The 22,261-nt window shown below is 49.8% G+C and overlaps 1 protein-coding gene across 1 annotated transcript in view; it reads right to left on the bottom strand.

Moving 5' to 3' along the window:
• Positions 1-281: 281 nt before the first annotated feature.
• CACYBP (calcyclin binding protein) overlaps positions 282-22,261 on the bottom strand; it is a 79,179-nt gene continuing 57,199 nt past the window's right edge. Inside the window, exon 6 of the mRNA XM_078641936.1 lies at positions 282-2,152. Within this exon, the coding sequence (XP_078498062.1) occupies positions 1,996-2,152 (157 nt within the window). The 3' untranslated portion in view covers positions 282-1,995. The remainder of the gene's footprint in view (positions 2,153-22,261) is intronic.

The raw sequence follows: 22,261 nt of genomic DNA, 5'->3' as shown, positions 1-22,261 counted from the left end.
CTAGACACCACATGTCTCTTCGAGACAGCGTGCTGCCTAGGCGAGACCTACAAATGATTGCACATCTTTCAACAACAATAAAAGTACCAGGTGTTTGAATGTTCAACCAAGGGATCCACTGAGTGATGTATGCCCCGGTGCTACGAAGTGGGATTTACATATGTAGAACAAAGTATCCCTAAGCACACCCAGCACAAACCATTCCCCCCAATTCACACTATGGTTTTTCCAATAAAGCCTAACACTTTCTGAAACCTCTTAAAAAAAAAATCTCAAATCCATTTCATGAACGAGAATTTTTAATCATGTAAACGATGGGATATTGCATTTCTTTGCCAAAAGGTACGAATCTCAGTGGTATAAGTGGTGGGAGGTTAATGCATGCATGAATGCTCTGCCCTAGGCACAGCTGCTCGGAGGTAACTGGCACTGGCAGCATAATTAAATGTCCGTGATGTTGGATGGCTAACCACATTGGGGGGGGAGCGGGAAGGGGAAGTTTCACAAACATTCTTTCCTTTTTGACAGCAGCTTGATAAAGAAGCAGACGGGGACAACAACTGCGGCTGGAAGCAACTGTCCTAATGCAACTGCGGATAGGTGTTGGCGTTTTACCATCTAGTTGTTGTCACATCTTCTGGTCACTTGGCTATGTACCGTTTTTCGATCTGCCCCCTTCACACTGTATGCCATACTCTTTGTTTTTCCAGCACCCACCTCCAAGCAGTTAAAACAGCACCCAGGTTAACAAGCCACATCTTCACCAAGTGAGGCCAGTTACCTTTTCCCAACTCGCAACTCAGGAGGACCGGTTTCCCACCCTTCTCGCCTTCCCTCATTCATCCATCTCTAAATGATAACAACTCTGCACACCCCCACACTTATCGCACCAGTAGCACCTGCCCGGTTTGCCAATTTAACTAACAAACTGTTGTATATGTTCGTCCTTTGTATACAAATAAAAAAATTAAAAAAGTACTTTTCTGCATGCCTGCATCTTATAACTGGTGACCCCATCTCCCTTCTCTCTCCATATGCCACCTGTATTCTTGGACATTCCCATTTTTCTTAAAGTAGCTCTAGCCACATCCTTCTAAAAACAGTATGCACACAGTGCAGTTTTCAACCATTGACTACACTGCCCTGGATGGGTGTAGCTCAAGCTCATAAATTCAGCAGGGTCCGTTCTTTTACACCTCTGCTAACAGGTTAAGACACTGCACAATATGTGGTGCACAGCCTTATTCGGTTAACTCTTACTCGATAACATTTGTAGTTAACTTTGGTTTAACGACAAGCAAGATGTGAAAGCTGGAAGATGGTGCGGACCAGCAGGGTGGATGTGAAAACCTTGTACCATAACAGAGTAGCACATCTTCGAGATGGAAGAAAATCACTTTATGTTTACAGTTCGTAGATGCAGGCATTAGCTAGATGACAGGAGAATACCAGCCATGTGTAAAAACCTAGGTCGTTTGAGACAATACATTTCCAGTTGCACTGTCGAAAGATCACACCTAAATATGCTGGACAAGAAAAGGCTGTATACAGAAAAAAATTAAAAACATACTTATCAGTGTATACCTACAACGTTTAAATGTGTTCGCTAGGTTTAGAAATAAAAAAGCTGATCTTTCGAGATAAGCCAACAGGTTATTGCACATAAACAAACCCAATAGCAGCCATATCAGTCATACAGTGTCCTCTCCTCCTAGCCTGGCTGGCACCAGACCACTAATGCCTGCTTAATCTTTGCACAACCCTATTAACCAATCTGAGACATTCATGCAAGAAAGCACAGAAATAGAAATCAGCAAGTTACAAACTGACGAGTTTCTTCTTTTTTTCTTTCAACCGCCTGCCCCAATTAATGGTTTTAGGCGGTTTGGAAACAAAGAGCCTTGAAGGTATATTTTCTGGCAATGCAACAGTCCGAGCTCAGATCTTTGCATCACTTGCACAGTGGAGCCTCAGCTGCAGGCAGGTCTCTTCACTTCAGAAATCCATCTGCCCTCTTTCTTGCTTCTCCCTGCTCTCGGACCAGGCCTTGTTTAGGGTTCTTTTCATTTCGTCATCCCCTTCATCGTACATCTTCTTCATCAGATTCATCAAGCTCTCGTTGGGGTCTGCGTCTTTGTCAATTGGGGGTTTGCTGTCAAGAGATGGATTGAAAGAAAGACTATTTACCAACAGGCACAGTAATTCTCAACTAATTCAATGTCCTTCATAGTTCAATAAGCCTCATCCAATTTGTATGGCATTCAATCAGTGGCACCAGATACTCCAAATAGTTGGATCATTTATAAGTATAGGTGGAGAGGTGTAGTAGAAAATAAACTATATAAAAAAAAAGTTTTTAGGACCAGAAGAGGTGCCTGAAACCTGGCTGATTAGAAAAAGGAGGGGGTTACACAATTGCATGGGTGCATTTAAAATGCACGACTCAAGCTTGAGGAATACATTTTTAGGACCAGATGTATAGTTTGGGGACATGCCTATAACAACTATAAGGCAGGCTAATTTTAGGGTCCCCTTTAAAAACTGGTTTCTGTAACCAGAAGCAGGCGAGGATTGAGAAAGGTGCAAATATGTTAACATAGGAGGTGTCAAAACACATTAATGAAGTTGGCTTCTGAACATCTGCGTGACACGCGGATTTAGGCTGCTTAAGTCTTTGTCGAACTGTGGGAGTCACAAGCAATGGGGTGGGTGTTTGTGCTTGGTTGGGTGCGGTTGAAGAGATTTAGTCACTTTGTGGGGCATGCATTACAAAAATACGCACAGTAAGATCAAAATGTGCCTTGGACCTCGGGATGGCATCTTGTGTTTGCTGGCAGATGACTATTTGGCAAGCAACTAAGTAAACTGTAACGAGTGGAGAAAAGGATGTTCTAAGACGGTAGTCCGCAGGGCTTAATTTCAGCCGGTGGATTCATGTGTTTGGCACCGGCACTAAATTGTCAACACCAGAGCTTTACAGTCTGCCAAAAGGTGGCACTGCCTGGTTAATGTAGCGAGTACCACAACAACAGTTAGACATTTTGAATGCATATTGAATTATTAACTATTACGCGCCGCCCAAGCCATTATAATAGTTTTGGGGGCCTGAAATAGTCTGAACTGTCACACTTGTAAAAGTGTGATGGTTAGTAGTTGTGTTACTATTATTGGCAGCATAGCAGGGCACGGTGTGGTGAACGAAGCAGTGGACTCCTGACGAGAGCCCTGGCACTTTATTTGTTTTTTTACATTTAAGCACTGTAGCCGCCTTGGGCTTGCTTTAACTCTGCTGCAGGAAAGTGGGTGGGCATTGGCTGCACAACTGGTTGGTTTTATGAGAAATTAATGTTTTGAGTGGTTGTGGGGCAGGGTGACAGTAAAAAACCAAAACAAAAAGGTGGCTACACAGGAACACAGGAAGCCGCAGTTCACCTCAGGGCAGCTGCTTGCAAGCGGTTAGCCTGTTACCATCATGTTCTCTAAACAGTCACAATTGGTGTAATGTAGCTGAAGAACTTTCCTTTACGTGAGGAAAGAAGCATATGAATCTGTTTTCTATTTCCTTACAGTGATAATTTGTTGTTTTACCGCCATGTAGTTCTGTCCATTAGCCTTTAAAAATAAAAAGACTATTCCGAGACACCTTAGAGGATCCAAATATATTCAAAACAAAGGGGAACTATTAGAGCTACATAAGTGTTTAAGGCTGAACAGCAGATGGCGCTGCTGGTCAAGATTAAGGTGCCTAGGTCTAAACGTGTATTGGTTGCAGTACAACAGCAGGCACTGGAAATAGCAATAGGTCTCGCTTTTGCGGGAGTTGGAGCTATTGGTGTTGTAAATGACAATGACTTTTACCCAAGTGGTGTGAGTGCATGTATGTGGTGTGGAGTGGAATTATGTGGGTTGGGCTGAAATTGTTAGTTGTGGAATTGTGTGTGCAATGGAATAATGTGGATAGTAATTATGTGGTATTGAGTGTGCTGAAATAACGTGGAGTGGAATTGTGTGTCATGGAGTGTAATTATGTGGACTGGTATTTTGTGATGTGGAGCGATATGTAGTGGAGTTGAATTATGTGGTGTCCTGTTGAATTGTGTAGCTTGATGTGCAATTGAGGTGTGGATTGGATGTGTGTAGTGTGTAATTGAATTGTTGAGTTAAATTATGTGGTTTGTTGTCAAACTATGTGGTGTGGAATGGAAATGTGTTGAAGAGAATTGTGTGGCGTTGAACTGTATAGCGTTGAGTGAAATTATGCGGACTGGAATTATGTGGCATGATGTGGAGTGTATTAATGTGCATTGTTGTTATTTGGCATGGACCAGAGTGGAAATTTGTGAAGTTTACTTTTTTTGGTTTGCAATTATGTGGCATGGACTTGAATGATGTGGAGTGGAAGTGTGTATAGTTGAATTGTGTGGCTTGTAATTATGAGAAGTTTAAATGTGTTGTGTGTAATGGAATTATGTGGCATGGATTATGTGACACTTAATCTTGACGGGGGTGAATGTTTGATTTGCTGTTTGATTTGCTCTGCATTCCATCCATCATCTGTGTGTCTTTTGCTTTCTCGCACCAAATTGCGCGAGGTATGCCCAGACGTTGGTCCTGGGCTCACTGTGCCACTGGATTCAAGCTAGCCTGGCTGATATGGGGTGATGCCCCGAAACCGGTCCCAGGATGCTTGTTTCTGGTCCAGGGATGATCTGGCTTGGCAGTTCGTGCTGGACTGTTCCCATGAGGCACAGGGTCAAGATTGATTTGCATATGGCTGGGTCTAAACTGGGGTGGCATGGTGAGCAACAGAACAATGGATTTAACCCCGATCTCTTGACTGGGGGTGAATGTTTGATTAGCTCTGCATTCCGTTCATCATCTGTGTCTCCTTTGCTTTCTAGCACCAAGTGCGCCGGGTATGCCCAGATGTGTGTCCCGGGCTCACTGTGACACTGGATTCAAGCTAGAATGGCTGAGGAGGGGTGATGCCCCAAAACCGGTCACAGGATGCTTGTTTCCGGTCCAGGGAATACCTGGCTTGGCTGTTCGGGCAGCACTGTTCCCATGAGGCACAGGGTCAAGACTGATTTGCATATGGCTGGGTCTAAACTGGGGGGGTATGGCGAGCAAAAGAATGATGGATTTAACCCAGATCTCTTGACTGGGGGTGACTATTTGATTTTCTCTACATTCTGTCCAGCATCTGTGTCTCTTTTACTTAATTTGTTGAATTATGTGGAGTTGAATACTTGTTGTCTATTTACTGCAGTGCTGAGGGAACAGCTTCCATGGGATGCAAGATGATGATGTTCCTCTTTCCTGTCCTCTCACCCCTCCTGTATTTGGTTAAAACAGTGTGAATGGTATCCAGCAGCGGTTTCGGCCACCCCAGCGAGTAAATATAATTGATCATGTTTGTTACAAATGAAAAAAATACAGGGTCAATTTACATTTTGTTGAAGTATGATACTGCACAGTATTGAAATAAATACATGAAGCTTATAAGGGGTTTCAAATTAGAAATAAAAAGGTTTACAGCAGCTTCATTGACTGGGCTCTGTACCAAAAGGGGCGAGTTTTATTTTTTCTTTATCTATTGGTTTTTATTAATCAGCAAGTGGGGAAAAAGTGCATTAATCCTGGATGTGCACACATGATGCGTAAGATATGCTTAACATCTTTACCTTGAGTATATCGCCAAGTGAAACAAACAGGCAACACACGAGACATTGTGCAAACCTTATTGCATTATATTTTACCCCAATAGGGACCACCAATGACCACCTTTTTCTACATCCCCTATCATGAACCTCTTTCATCATCTATTGTCGGTCGATGAGCGTCAACTGGAAGTTTCGGTATTGCGACCAATTCTGAGGTGTACTGTGTTTCTGCAGCAGTGTGCTATTAGTTACTATTAAGGCTAAAAGAGCATGTGAGAGGGTGAATGTACGATACCCCCCACTGTCCCCCAGTTACAGTGTCGAAAAATGCAGAACTGCACAGACATTTAAGAGAGAATTTAAAGACAGATAATGCAGCCTATAAAAGCTACACTGTCCAGTACTTCAACTAGAAATTCCAGCACAAAATCCACAAAACAGCAAAGCCTGTACAGATTTCCCTTGCTTTAACAGCAAACACCCTCTGGAATGATAGAGAGGAGAACCTGGACAGACAAGCCCCATAGGCTGCCATTATGTGGCTCAGAATAGGATACTGTGCCTTTAAGAGAACCTTCCAGAACTTCACAGTATCCCAGAATGCACTGCAGGTCCCAGTTACTTTCAGTTCTTTTTGAAGGCGTAACACGCCAGACCTGTGGCATTCCTTACATGAATATCTCTCTCCACCGGGGAGGAGGGCGGGCGCTTATGACTATAACAGAGATACCCCTACTACAGAACTGGAGTTACAGGACAGAAACTACTCCTTCTGTAGTAGGGGATCTCTGTGTATAGTCATAATCTAGTGAATAGAATGGCAAGCCCATCCCCACACCAAAGCGGCGGTGGAGAAACGAGAAATAACACCACTATTGTGCGAACAGATTTCGCAGCGAAGCCTGCCCAACCTGAGCGTCTGCCCTGGCATCAGTGTCCAGGCAGTAATGCTTAGCAAAGGTATGGACCGACTTCCAAGTGGCCGCCTTGCAGATTTCTGCAATGGGAACATTACGAAGCAAAGCCGTCGTGGCAGCTTTGCCCCTGGTGGAATGAGCCTTAGGTTTGCCCCCTAAGGTCTTATTAGCCTTTTGGTAACACAATTGTATGCAGGACACAATCCACCTCGAGATGGACTGTTTAGAGGTAGCAAGACTCGTCATGACTGATCCATAATTGATAAACAATTGGTCTGACCTACGAATATCTTTGGTTTTATCCAGATACAATTTCAACACCCTCCTCACATCCAGGGAATGTAAAGACCTTTCCGCTGGAGATGAAGGATTCTGAAAAAACGTAGGCAAAGTTATAGTCTGGTTGACATGAAAATCAGAAATAACCTTGGGAAGAAATTTAGGGTGAGTACGCATAACAACCTTAGCAGCATGAAATACAGTTCTTGGCAACACAACGCCTGAATTTCACTCACCCTGCGGGCCGATGTAATGGCCACGAGGAACGCCGCCTTCCAGGACAGGTGCTGCAATGAAGCCTTATGAATAGGTTCAAAAGGCTCCTTCATCAATCTGGACAGCACCATATTCAATTCCCAGGAAGGCGAAGGAAGCCTGACAGGAGGGAATACTTTCTTCAAGCCTTCCAGAAAGTCTTTGATCACAGGGATCTGGAAGAAGGAAGTCTGTGAAGGGCATTTCCTGTAGGCAGTCAAAGCAGCCAGATGAACCTTAATGGAATGGACATTAAGGCCAGACTGCGCCAGATGTAGTAGATATGGAAGGATGACATCTTCCTTGCATGTCGTAGGGTCATAGTTCTTTGACTTGCACCAGATGCAAAACCTCTTCCACTTGTAAGCATAAGAAGTCCTAGTGGAAGGTCGCTTAGCCTCCTTCAGTATTTCCATGCAATCCTCTGGGAGATTCAGATGGCCATATTGCACTCTCTCAGGAGCCATGCCGCCAAACTCAAAGACGAGAGGTTGGGGTGCAACATCCGCCCCCCGAACTTCGTGAGAAGGTCCGGCCTGCACGGCAGCTTCATGTGAGGAAGGAGAGACCGGTGAAGCAGGTCCGTGAACCACCACTGTCTGGGCCATTCCAGGGCAATCAGTATCATCCGTGCCCTGGACTGGGACCGCTTGATGAGAACCGTCGGAATCGGGGAAATGGGTGGAAAAGCGTACAGAAAGCTGTTCGACCAGTCGATCCATAACGCATTCCCCAGCGTCCCCTGCTGGTAGTACCTGGAGGCGAAGTCTCGGCATTTGCTGTTTTCGGCGGTGGCGAACAGATCTACGTCTGGAGTCCCCCACCTTGCGAAGACTTCTCCTAGTACCTCGTCGTTCATGACCCATTCGTGGTTTTCCTGAATCAGTCTGCTCAGTTCGTCTGCCTGAACATTCTGCACACCTGGCAGATGGGTGGCCGTTATCGTCAGTCCTCGGGCCAGAAGCCAGGGCCAGATCGCCTGCGCCTCCTGCGACAGAGTGCGCGATCTCGAGCCCCCCTGCTTGTTGAGGTAATACATCGTGGTCGTATTGTCCGTCTGTACAAGCAGAGAGTTGGTCTGAAGGACGGGTGAAAAGCCTTCAGTGCCAAGTGAACAGCTCTGAGTTCCAGGAAATTGATGTGGTACGTGGACTCCGTCGGGGACCACGTCCCTTGAATCTGTAAGTCTACGGAGTGCGCTCCCCATCCCTGGAGAGAAGCATCCGTAACGATAGTCTGAGTGGGAATGTCCTTGTGGAAGGGAACCCCTCTGAGGAGATTCTCCGCTGAACACCACCACTTCAGAGACTGAAGAGCATGCAGAGACAGTCGTATCTTGTCGTCCCAAGATCCTCTCCTCTGGTCCCACTGATCTTCCAAGCACTCCTGCAGCGGTCTCATGTGCAGCCGCGCATGTGGCGTCAGGAAGATGCAAGAGGCCATCGATCCCAGTAGCGAAGACACCGTCCGCACTGTCATAGATGGAGTGGTCATGAGAGCCTGAACCTTCCGAAGGAGTGATAATCGTCGCTCCTCCGAAGGAGACACGCTTGCCGACAGCGTATTGATGGAGGCACCCAAGTACTGAATGCACTGGACCGGAGTCGGGACAGACTTGGACATGTTGATGTGCAACCCCAGCTTGTTCAATAGAACGCACGTCTTCCGGAAGTGCGTTTGAGCTTCAGAGAAGGAGGAGGCCTTGATCAACCAATCGTCCAGGTACGGGTAGACAAACAACTTGTTCTTCCGCAGGTGTGCCGCTACCACTGCCATGCACTTCGAGAAAGTCCTGGGCGCAGACTTCAGCCCGAACGGAAGTACCGTGTACTGATAGTGATTGGTGCCGACTTGAAATCGCAGGAACTTCCTGTGTTTGTGTGCAATGGGCACATGGAAGTATGCATCCTGTAGGTCTATGGCACACAGCCAGTCCCCCTGTTGCAACTGAGGATAAATCTGATGCAACGACAGCATGCAAAACTTTTCTCTGCGAATCCACTTGTTTGCCTGTCGCAAGTCTAGAATGGGCCTGAAGTCGTTCTTGTCCTTCTTGCGGACCAGAAAGAACCGGGAGTACAGACCTCTTCCTCTTTGAGACAGAGGTACGTCCTCTATCGCCCTTTTCCTTAACAGGATATCGGCCTCCGCCTGGAGCTCGCGCAGCTGATACAGCGAGCTGACCGGAGGAATCGATGGAGGAGGGCTGGTGAACCGAAGACTGTATCCATTGCAAATCAATCAATCAATCATGGCATTTATATAGCGCACTACTCACCCAGAGGGTCTCAAGGCGCTAGGGGGGGGGGGGGGCTACTGCTCGAACAGCCAGGTCTTGAGCTTCTTCCTGAAGGAGAGGTGATCTTGGGTCATGCGGAGGTCGGAAGGGAGGGTGTTCCAGGTCTTGGCGGCCAGGTAGGAGAAGGACCTTCCTCCTGTTGTCGCTCTTTGGATGCGGGGGACGGCGGCGAGGGCGTGGTTGGTCGATCGGAGGTGGCGTTTGGGAACGTAGAAGTTGAGGCGGTTGTTGAGGTAGCTCGGGCCTTGGTCGTGTAGGGCTTTGTGTGCGTGGGTGAGGAGACGGAAGGTGATTCTTTTGTTGACGGGAAGCCAGTGCAGGTCTCTCAGGTGTCTGGAGATGTGGCTGCGTCGGGGGATGTCGAGGATGAGTCTGGCTGAGGCGTTCTGGATCCGCTGGAGTCTTTTCTGGAGCTTGGCGGTGGTTCCGGCGTAGAGGGCGTTGCCGTAGTCCAGTCGGCTGGTGACGAGGGCCTGGGTGACCGTCTTCCTGGTCTCGGTGGGGATCCACCGGAAAATCTTTCGTAGCATGCGCAGGATGTTGAAACAGGACGAGGAGACGGCGTTGACTTGTCTGGTCATGGAGAGGGAGGAGTCCAGGATGAAGCCCAGGTTGCGTGCGTGGTTTGTCGGTTTGGGTGCGTTGCCTAAGGCGGGGGGCCACCAGGAGTCGTCCCAGGCGGAGGGCGAGGAGCCCAGGATGAGGACTTCCGTCTTGTCTGAGTTCAGTTTCAGGCGGCTGGTCGACATCCACTCGGCTACATCTTTCATCCCTTCGTGGAGGTTGGTTCTGGCGGCGGCGGGGTCGTTGGTCAGGGAGAGAATCAGCTGGGTGTCATCGGCGTAGGAGATGATGTTGAGGTTGTGCTGGCGTGCGATGGCCGCCAGGGGGCTCATGTAGACGTTGAAGAGGGTGGGGCTGAGCGAGGAGCCCTGAGGAACGCCGCAGATGACTTCTGTGGCTGCCGATCTGAACGGTGGTAGGCGGACTCTCTGTGTCCTTCCAGCGAGGAAGGAGATGATCCAATCCAGTGCCTTCTCCTGGATTCCGATGTCGCTGAGGCGCTGCACTAGGGTGCGGTGGCAAACAGTGTTGAACGCCGCGGAGAGGTCTAGGAGGATGAGGGCCGCTGTTTCACCGTTGTCCAGCAGGGCTCGGATGTCATCTGTGGCAGCGATGAGGGCGGTCTCGGTGCTGTGGTTGGCTCGGAAGCCTGACTGTGAGGGGTCGAGGGATCCATTCGTCTCGAGGAAGGCGGCCAGCTGCTTGTTGACGGTCTTCTCGATGACTTTGGCTGGGAACGGGAGGAGCGAGATGGGGCGGTAATTCTTGAGTTCGGTGGGGTCCGCTGTTGGTTTCTTTAGTAGTGCGCTGAGTTCGGCGTGCTTCCAGCTCTCAGGGAAGGTGGCTGTGTCGAAGGAGGTGTTGATGATGTCCCGCAGGTGGGGTGCGATGATGGCGTCGGCCTTGTTGAAGACGTGGTGGGGGCAGGGGTCGGTCGGAGATCCGGAGTGGATAGAGTTCATCGTGCAGATGGTGTCTTCTGTGTTGATCTGGGTCCAGGCGCTGAGGGTGGTGGTGGGGGGCGTTGGTGTGGTCGTGGGGAGCGTTGTTCGTGGGCTGAAGCTGTTGTGTATGTCAGCGATCTTGTTGTGGAAGTAGGAGGCGAGGGAGTTGCAGAGGTCTTGCGAATGGGTGATGTCGTTGTTTCCGGCGTTGGGGTTGGAGAGCTCTTTCACGATGTTGAAGAGTTCCTTGCAGTTGTGTGCGTTGTTGTCCAATCGGTCCTTGAATGCTGTTTTCTTGGTGGCGTGGATCAGTTGGTGGTGCTTCCGGGTAGCGAGCTTGAGGGTGGTCATGTTGTCCGGTGTTGGCTCCCTTCTCCAGGCTTTCTCGAGGGCTCGGCAGTTCTTTTTGGAGCTCTTGAGTTCGTCAGTGAACCATGGGGCCTTCTTGCTGCCGGGTCTGCTGGGTGGGGTCCTCAGTGGGGCGAGGTCGTCTGCGCAGTTGCTGATCCACTTCGTGAGGTTATCGGCGGCCTGGCTGGGGTTCGCTGAGCTGGCGGGAGGGTGCTGGCTCAGGGAAGCGGCGAGCTGGTCTGCCGTGATCTTGTTCCAGTTTCTTCGAGCAACCTGTTGCTGGTGGTGGTGGATCGTGGTCCTTCTGAAGCTGAAGTGGACGCAGCTGTGGTCCGTCCAGTGGAGTCCGGTGGCGTGGCTGAAGATGATGTCCTTGCTGGATGAGAAGACGGCGTCGAGTGTGTGTCCAGCGAGGTGGGTGGGGGTGGTCACCAGCTGTTTAAGTCCGAGGTTGGCGAGGTTGTCAAGCAGGGTGGTGGTGTTGCGGTCGTTGTTGTTCTCCAGGTGGAAGTTGATGTCCCCCAGGAGGATGTAGTCAGCAGAGGGGAGGGCATGCGGGCAGATGAAGTCGGCGATGTCTTCGCTGAATTGTGTGCGTGGTCCCGGGGGTCGGTAGATGAGGGTGCCTCTGAGGGTGGTTTTTGGGTCCGTGTGGATCTGGAAGTGCAGGTGTTCGGCGGATTTCAGGGTGTCGTCGGTGTTGGTCGTGATGCGGATGGTGTCCCTGTAGATGATGGCGATGCCTCCTCCAGTCTGGTTGCCGCGGTCTCTTCGGGTGATCTTGTAGCCCTCAGGAATGGCGATGGCGATGTCGGGCGCTGAGGAGTCGTTCATCCAGGTTTCCGTGAGGAAGGCGACGTCAGGATCTGTGGTGTCGAGGAGGTTCCATAGTTCGATGGTGTGTCTGTGGACGGAGCGGGTGTTGAGCAGGATGCACTTGAGGTGGTTGCTGCTGGTGTTCGGCTTGGCGGGCGCTGGAGTGGGGCAGGTCCGGATGCAGGAGAATTTGCAGGTGTGACAGCTGAAGGGTCCGTGGGTTCGTCTCGGGGTTGCTCGGTAGCATCCCGGGATTCTGTTGGTGTTGAGTGCGCTGAGGGTGGCGGCGTCGTACGTCCGGCGGGTGGGCTGGAGTCCGAGGGGGCCAGGGGTCCTGGCGCTGGGCGCGGACGGGCTTACCTATGGCGCGCCTTCGGCGCACAATCGGCGCGCCCGCTGCGCGTGCGCACGGTCGCCATATATGGCCAAGTGCGAGGGAGGGCGGAGCAGCTGGGAGGCGGGAGCGGGGAGGGCACAGAAGAGAAAGGGGCGTGGTTATCGGCGGAGGCGGGAAGCGGGGAGCGAGGAGACCGGGGGGGGGCGTCAGCAGGGGGACAGGCGAGGAGACAACAATGAAAACAATACAATCCTAATACAGAAATACAATTACAATCAGGAAAACGGGGTACACAGCAAGGAAAACGGGGAGCCTACAGTAGATGAAGCAGTGAGCACAGCGCTGGACCGCCGGAGACCACGCCGCTCGGTGGCAGGGGGCGTGGTCACACGGCGGCGGTAGGTCAGCGAGGCAGGCGGGTGGCGGGAGGCACGCAGCAGCTGGTGGCCATGCGGCGCGGGGGGTGTCCTAAGCTAGGACACACTCACCTGCGTCGCACGGTCGCCATATATGGCCAAGTGCGAGGGAGGGCGGAGCAGCTGGGAGTCGGGAGCGGGGAGGGCACAGAAGAGAAAGGGGCGTGGTTATCGGCGGAGGCGGGAAGCGGGGAGCGAGGAGACCGGGGCGGGGGGGGCGTCAGCAGGGGGACAGGCGAGGAGACAACAATGAAAACAATACCATCCTAATACAGAAATACAATTACAATCAGGAAAACGGGGTACACAGCAAGGAAAACGGGGAGCCTACAGTAGATGAAGCAGTGAGCACAGCGCTGGACCGCCGGAGACCACGCCGCTCGGTGGCAGGGGGCGTGGTCACACGGCGGCGGCAGGTCAGCGAGGCAGGCGGGTGGCGGGAGGCACGCAGCAGCTGGTGGCCGTGCGGCGCGGGGGGTGTCCTAAGCTAAGCAAACAATATTCAGCACCCACTTGTCCCGAGTAATTTTTCTCCACTCTGCCAGAAACAATAGATCGCTTGCCCCCACCGGAGCGGGTAACGGATGAAGGGGAAGTAACCGCTCAGGGTCGAGACCCGGCCGGGCCTTTGTTCACGGTAGAGGACTGTTGTCCACCTCTACCCCTCTGGCGTTTTTGGAAGGGTCTCCGGAACTGCTGCTGTTGTTGTTGCTGCTGCTGCTGTTGTCCCGAAGACTGTCCTCGTCCTTTTCCCTGCGAACCTAACCGTCTCTGGAACGGGCGGTAGGGCTTCTTGTCTTTGGGCTTCTCCAAGCCCACCGCCGTCAGGGTCTCCGCCTAAGCCTTCATGCGGGCCATTTCATCATCAGCATGTTTTCAGAACAGAGTTTCTCCGGAGAACGGCAGATTGGCCACCCGCTGCTGTGCCTCCGGCTTGAGTGACGTAAGCCTGAGCCAAGCATGGTGGCGCTGGTTGATCCCGTGACAGTAACCATGGGCCGCCAACAGCGAGATATCCGCAGCGGCGCTGATGATCTGGTTTGAAACCAGCATCCCTTCCATAACTATTTCTTGGAAGTCCTCCCTCCTGTCACGTTGTAGAAGGTCCGCGAACTGTTCCAGGGAATCCCACAGTGCACGGCCGTACCGGCCCAGCAATGCCGAATCGCTGGAGGCTTTCATGGTCGTGGAAGAAGTCCCACAAGCCTTCCTTCCAGCCGAATCAATCCAACGGCTTTCTTTATCAGGCGGCACGGTGGAGGACCGGGAGGTAGAATGCAACTTCCTGGCCGCCGTCACTATCACGGAGTCGGGTACTGGGTCCATCCGCAGGAAGGCTGGGTCCGAACCTGGTGCCCTGTACTTCTTCAGAAGTCGGGAGGGAGCGGCCTTCACCACCGCAGACGTAAGGAACAGCTCCTCCGCAGGTTCGACCAGTCCTGGCACCAATGGCAGCAGAGGGCGAGACAGATGCCTCTTGTGAAGTGTCTCGAATATCACGGACGTCGTAGGTGTAGGAGCCGTCACCGTGACGCCCAATTTCGCAGCCCCCCTCAGGAGAACCTCCTGGAACGTGCTGATGTCGTCTACCGGAGACACCTTTGTCTCCGGGGAGTCCGATAAGGTAGGCGAATATGAGCGAGTCCTAGAGGAGTCCGTACGGGACCTGGATCCTCGCCTCCTATGGCGATGCCTAGATCTAGTGGAGGACCTGTGTCTACTCCTCGATCTTCCTCTCCGTCCGGAGCGTGACCGTGATTTCCTAGGTCTGGGACGCTCTGCCGGCTTCCCCGGGGCGGGCGTCTTGGGCTTGGACGGGACCTGCGGCTTAGAGTCCCTTTGGGAGGAGTCGGAAGCCTGGGCAACGAGACCGACCTCGGTGGAACCGGGGGCGGCCTCTCTGGCATTTGAGGCCGAGGCACGGGTGGAGGCAGAGGAGGCAACGGAGGAGGGGTTGGAGCCCTCGGAGGGAGACCCCTCTGCAACGGAGGCGGGGGTGTAACATGCTTCTGTGATGGAGTATACACCTCGGAGTACACCGATCCCGGTGATCCGCTTTCCTTTCCAGATCCGGACTGTGGAGAGCCTCCCACAGTATCAGGCCTCTCACCACGCTTCCTCGGCGGCGAAGAATGGTGACCAGACGGCGAGCGTAGGCCCCTCGACGTCGAGCGCCCCTTCCTCGACCGTCTTCCATGCCTCGACGGCGACCTCGGCCGCCTCGACGACGACCTCGTCCGCCTTGACGACGACCTCGTCCGCCTCGACGACGACCTCGTCCGCCTCGACGACGGCGAACGGCGGTGTCGCTTCGACGGCGAGCGCCGACGCCGGGCCCGTCGATCACTCGACATCGACGCCGACGATGATGACGACGAAATCATCAAAGGAGACTTCGACGGCGGCCTGTGTAACTCCCTCGACGTCGACTGTCGACGTTTCTTCGACCCAGAGCCCTGGGGAGATGGGGAACAGACCGTAGTCATCCCTCTCGACGTCGTGGTCAGTGCCACCGACCCAGACGGAGAATGGGAACGTTTGCTGGTCTTCCTGCCCCTGGGGAGCCCCCCAGAGGCCTCAGCATGGGCAGAATAAGCCCCTCCAGACCCACCTTGCGCCTTCAGCCTTCTTTCCTCGAGGCCCTGAAGCCTGATCTTCTGTCTTTCCTTCAGGGTCCTGCCAGAGAAGCCTTGACAAATCTCACACTCCTCAGGGATGTGGGAAGAGGGAAGGCAGAGGATACACACCTCATGGGAATCTGATTTTGCCTTCTTCCTGGAGCACTCCGGGCATTTGTCAAATAATGCAGGCATATTTGACATCAAAAGGGAGCAAAAACCAAGAAGAACAGCACTAAAGTACTTTAGAAGCACTCAAATCGAAATTAACAGTGAAAAAACACCAATAAACCCTTGAAAAGGGAGAGCTCACTGCTCCAGGGTCCTGCTTGCAGGAGCCGGAAAAAAAAACCTGAAAGTAACAGTGCATTCTGGGATACTGTGAAGTTCTGGAAGGTTCTCTTAAAAGGCACAGTATCCTATTCTGAGCCACATAATGGCAGCCTATGGGGCTTGTCTGTCCAGGTTTTCCTCTCTATCATTCCAGAGGGTGTTTGCTGTTAAAGCAAGGGAAATCTGTACAGGCTTTGCTGTTTTGTGGATTTTGTGGTGGAATTTCTAGTTGAAGTACTGGACAGTGTAGCTTTTATAGGCTGCATTATCTGTCTTTAAATTCTCTCTTAAGTGTCTGTGCAGTTCTGCATTTTTTCGACACTGCAAGAGATTATTTTTGATTGCTCCGGGGTCCACGCACATGGGCGGGACTATTCACTAGATTATGACTATACACAGAGATCCCCTACTACAGAAGGACATTTGCAGAAAGTTCCCCCACCAATACACGATAGGAGGGACTGGCAGAAAGGAGGTGGAAGTAAAAGTCATGTTTCTACCAGATATGGAGACTGGTTACACCGCAGCACTCTTCCTAACCATAGATCTTTCTCCTTTCCATAGATCCTTCTCCTTTCCAGGTTGAAGTGCTGGAGCCTGGCATGAATTAGGGAAGTACCAGGAGCGAGAAGCACTGGGGGAGGGATGTATATTTGCATGCATTTGCATTAAGTTAGCAGTACTTGCAGGTGTATTAAACCTGCCTTCATTGCCTCTTTCATTAGCTTGCAGCACCCTTCTTTCTGTATATTTTGTACAACAAGGGAACCCAAACAAGTCGGCCAGGGACCTTAGGAGTCAATTATTTTCAACAACAGTGGTGCCCAGAAATTGAGATGGAAACCAAAGAATTAATAGAGACTCAATCGTAGCTATATTTCATGGACATGTCCAGCCGGACAGAGGTCTAATATTTACTTGTAGATTTTAACATAGTAGTACACAAAAATACATAAACTGGGACACAGTCCTGTGTCCTACTCAGCAGATAGAGTGCAAAACATGGAGAAATAACAAACAGGGGGCTCAGGCAAAGCTTGGTTTGTTTCACAAGGAATATCCAGTGTTACAAAAACAAATAATTACAAACACCTTTACATCAAAATGAACGAAAGTTTCTCTGCGTATAAGGTGTATTAAGGTGTCGACGGCATTTCGATCCATTTAAAAGAATGAGCAGATCATCATCCGGACATTAATTCCATGCCTGTGAATTAGAGCCTCTTTAGCCTAGGGGGAAAAATGGGGCGGGGGGGGGGGGATATAGAAGCGAACGTTTAGGAATTGGTAGAATTCCAGGTAGATTAACGTGGAAACAGTCACTGCAAACCGCAGCCGAATTTGGGGTGTTACTGATGGGCATGCATCCAAATCAAGGACAGACTATGCAAGTGTGAGGCGTGATGGGGGAGTTCCAAGAAGTGCGTAAAACATCTTCATAACACAGAGTGCGAACAAGAGGATGCGCGAAGAAGGTGGAGAACGTGCAGGCAGCCACAACGTTATGCCTTGTTTAGGTGGTGAGGATTACTCATTGGTATACTGTGTCGATGTATACGGGGCGTGTGAACTGGTAGGAAGAATATGTGTGAGCGATTGGTACATAGGCAGTAGCCTATCCGCGCAGAAGAGTTCTACGTGCATGTTAAGTTAAGTGAACACATGCCGCATATAGTGATCGCGTGGAACAGTCAAAAATTGCAACCATGCCCGGTGCATCTAGCATGGATTAATCACAGTGGGGCAGTTGGATGGATCACCGTGAAGTATTACCATACTTCACCTACTGAGTCGGTCATTGGGCAGATTTTCACTTCATCTCTCCTACAGTCTATCTCTCCTCTCCCTTCTTACTCCTCCTCTCCCCCATCCGCTCTATTTGTCTCTCCTTCTCGCTCTTTAATGTGTCGCATATATTTATCTATACCCCCTTACCCTTCTAAGCTCCATTTATTACGTCTTCTACGCTCTTGAGAAAAAAAGAGAGAAAAAAAAAAAGAATTCTAGTAGCTGATGTAACGTGTAACTGATGTAATTTTGTAATTTCTGTGGAACCTTATGTAAAGCGCTCTGATACCTCCGGGTCTAGCCAGCGCTATATAAAACTCTCAAAATAAAATAAAAAAATAAATAAATAAATAACATTTCTGTGGTCCCAGCTTAAATTGCTGAAGAAAATAATGAATAGGTTGTTTCTGGGCTGTTAGCTTCCTTTTTAGAGCGGACCAGCTGGGTGAGAAGGGTGGGTTGATTATCTCATGACTCTACCTGTAATGCCTGGAACTTGGAGGTTAAGCAATAAGTCTCAGATTCTTCCATTGTGGCTTAAGTGAAGTTTGGTTGCGAAGCTGTTTGCCTGGCTAAACTCTGATAGTCTATTAATTCACACTGCCTGAAAGAGGCTTTCACCTTGTAACAGTATTTAACTGCTCATAGTCAGAGGAAGCCTTGGAAGCAGATATTGCTGATCCCATTGTAAATGAGTGGTGTTTTAAACCCTTCGGAGACTTGACAGTAATTCTTTTTTTGGCCAAAACTTCACATAAAGAGTGACGCTTCAATAAAAATTTTGCGTCCCTTCCAAGTTGTTCAACCCCCCCCTCAACCTTTCTTTCCACTCCTTCCAGCTCCTCTATTAAGCTACGTAGAGGCAATGTGGTTAGTAACAAAGTGGTGGGAAGCAGCTGCAGTACTCTTTGCCCCTGCTCTTGCCACCTTCCTATGCCTCTTAGAGCTCCTTTTGATCCAGCGATCGTCAGATAAATTGACATGCCTTCAACAAGCACTGTGAAACAAGCACCCCAGTCTTACGGTGTGTTGCTGGCTACGGTGGGCTGCAATGGTTCCCGAAAGTCCTTGTTCTGCGGCCATGCATGGTGGAATCAGACTCCATGCCGCGTCTCTGTGCCACAGTTCAGATGGAGACGCAAGCGCCATCTTGTACTGCTGCTTCCCAAGTGGACCGAGCCTTCTAATCGTCAGCCCCCAAAGCAGAGCATGACGGGAGCTCTACAAGGCCGCCTCTCCAGTGTTAAGAAGAAAAAAATTAAATTGACCTGACCTTGTATACATAATACAGTACTAATGTAAAGCACTCCTGTGCCCTCAGGCAGATTTTGTGCTATATTAAAAATACATGCGAGTGGGGGTGGGGCGGGGGGTGTCACCGATGTAGATGGTCTGTAAAACGATGCACTCTTACAGAGTGCTACACTAGAGAGTAAACAAGATTATAGCAAAAGAAAAGCAAGCATCCTCCGAAAGCAGCCGCAATGGTGAAATAAAATGAAGTGTGGTCCCCATGAAACGCATATCGAAATGGAGTGAGAAGTGCCGGTTTAGAAGGTCAACAACAAAAAGCGTAAATTAAAATAAGATTGTGTGAAGCACAGCATCTGTGAAGCTTGTCCTGCACTGATTCAAAACACAACAAACACTTGAGGGAAGTGCCCGATTACATTGATGCGCGGCGGTCGTGATTCAGGTGCCAAGCTAAGTGGGTAGTGCTCGGTCCGAATGAAATTTAAAAAAAAATGCTCCAAACACATGAAATACTATGACACAAGTGGAAGAGGACAAGTCCCGAGGCGTTACTGCATGGGAGTTAACATTTGTAAAAAAGGTGGGACAAACATGAAACATTAACCACTTAGAAGCAAAGTTTTTTTTAAAGGACACTAACATAAGCCAATCAAAAGCTGTAGGCATGTTGTAAGTCCCCAGAGTGAACACAGAATGCTACAAAGACAGTAGGGTAAGGTTCAACCTAAAAAGCACGGGTTTCTGCAGGTCAGTACTTAAGCGCACAGGAAGATTCAGAGACATTCAAAATACAATAGCAGATGATACAGTTGAGTTAACCCAGCATTCAATACACGATCGCATGAGCTGCTCAAAACTAGCCACATAGTGCACTGGTGGAATTGCCAGCATCTATCGCGAAAGCAGAGGCAGCTGCAGGACACCTATGATATGTATTAGCACAGATAGCGTAGGATTCCACAACATAGCAGTGACGATAAGTTGCAAAAATCTGTTAAGTTGCACCCAAGAGTGAGGTTCGGCTGCAGAAATGTAAGAGTCTAATTTCTACCGTATTAAGAACAGATACTTGCCAGTATGGCAATTAGTAGCATTAAAGAACAAGCATTTACAATGCAACGGTTTCGCCTTTGAAAAAGGTAGAGCTATTGGCATTGTAAATGACAACATTTTTATGTATGTGTTGGTTTTGAAAACAGATAAATAAATGGCACTGTCATTTACAATGCCAATAGCTTAATCTCTCGCAAATGCCACACACAAACACACAGACCCACACAGAGTCCCACACACATACATACCTACAGAGCCACACACAGAGCCACACACAGAGCAACACACACACATACACAGAGCCACATACACATACAGACACACACACAGCCCCCCCCGTCAGGACGCACCCTCCAGGGCCAGCATGGACGGGAAATCCTTGCAGTTTGAGATGCCGGTGGAGTCGGTGATGCAGGTCTTCCACAAGTTGGACCAGAAGGTGGCCGTGGTGATGACTGTGCCGTCGATGCTCGACACCTTCTAGTAGTCGGTGGGCAGCGTGGAGCAGACCAGCACCCAGCCCGACAGGGCCAGCAGGACGGCCACGATCTCCCCCGCCTTGCAGTCACTCACAGGCCATGAGAATCAATGGCAGAAGTGGGCTGACCCATTGTCACATTCTATATGCTAACACGTCACAAACAGAATGGGAGTGATATTAGAACAGACCAACGAAAAGGAATGCTCCATGGCCCCTCTCGAAATGTATATGGATGCATGTTTTTAATAAATTTTTCTGACTACAAGAGCCTGGAAAATAGCTAAATATGACAAGCCGGACCAAAACAATTGGATTAATATACACCCAAAGCTAAATCACATGCATAAAATTGGATTATCACAATGAAAATCTACTCAGGGGGGCTTGTTAGACGGGGCTAAACACCAAAACTCTTGCTGACTATTGTAATGTGTGAGATTCCATGTTCCAAAATACTTCTGCAGACTTTACCACAGTGTAACAAAAAGCCACCCTTAAAGACCTGTTAGCTTAACCTTATGCTTTTCATAAGAAATGTTAGACTACTGCATTTGTCAAACCATTTCATAATAAACAGATTTAATCTATGGCATCAGACATCATTTTTCGATAGGAAATTGGAAACACTCATCTACAGGCTTGACAACAGTGGAATAACAAGCCACCCGTAAAAGCCTTTCAACTCCATTGCCTTTGTTTTAACGTTCCAAGATTACCAGATCCTGGGCATCTAACATGGCATAAATTGTTTATCCCCATAACGAACTTGAGGCCTAGGCTTTCCAATACGGCATAAAGTGCAATTTAAGCACTCTTTTGTAGTGAAAGAACACATCTCCTGCCCAGTCATATCCTGTATTGAAGATAACCAACATTTAGGCAGGGCCAAAGCTCCTCTCTCAGTAGTGTTTCTTGTAACTCTTTTATGTTAATTACATGAGGTATGAGACAGCTGTGCTGTCAAGCCAGCTCTAAAAAGAGACTCCTTATAAAGTTACATCGGTTTAGCGAAGTGTGGGGGATGGACACACATGGGATTTAATTGCTCCACAATGTATATTTGTACATACTTGTGTAGTATGAACCTAGTCGAAAGTGAGTAGAGTGCGGTACTGAGTCAAAGGCAGAGACACAACCAGAAATGTAATCTAGACAACGTTCCGGGTTCTGACAGGACAGGAGTACTAATTATAGTTTGTTGAGGCAAGAATCTACTTACGTGACTCAAACACACAATAATGGTCACCATGTGCTTTTTATCTGGCTGCTGGGCACACCACAAGGGGGTAATGCACATCATGCTGAATACCAAGAACTAGAAACAGCTGCCAATTAGGCCGAGGGAGCCCCTCGGCCGCTGTAGCCCTGGCTTCTGCTCTCCTCTCTTCGGACGGGGCAAGCCTGGCCGGGGGGGGTGGGGGGGGCGAGAACGGACAGCAGGAAGGCAAGGAAAAACAAGCCCTCACCTGGACTTCCTCCGGCGGCGGTCGGCCGCGGAATGGCCAAAACAAACCTCGACCAGCAAAAAAAAAAATAAACCCCGCCCACCGCCGCACTGACGAGACAAAAGGGGCCGGATGAGAAAAACTCTCCAGAAACGCCCACGAGTCGCCTCGCAGGATGACGGACGCCTCTGTTTGCCAATGGCTAGCGTCTTTCGGGGCTTTGAGCGGCCGATGTTCATTAGGAGGTGTGAAAACATCCCAGGATATCTGTACCAGCCCCAGCTATTCCCCCCCCCCCCCAGGAAGGAGTCTGATGAGGGTGGCTGAAAAGGGAAAAAGTGACTCATAGATAGGGAGAAGTGTGGCTCAGGGGTTAGAGGCGGCAGACCTGGAGCTTGAGTTCGGCCCTGGACCAGGGTTCAATTCCCCGCCTCGGCGGATCTTGGGC

Source organism: Lissotriton helveticus, chromosome 1_1, assembly GCF_964261635.1.
Source record: "Lissotriton helveticus chromosome 1_1, aLisHel1.1, whole genome shotgun sequence".
Lineage (NCBI taxonomy): Eukaryota > Metazoa > Chordata > Amphibia > Caudata > Salamandridae > Lissotriton > Lissotriton helveticus.
This window is presented reverse-complemented; position numbering and strand designations above follow the sequence as displayed.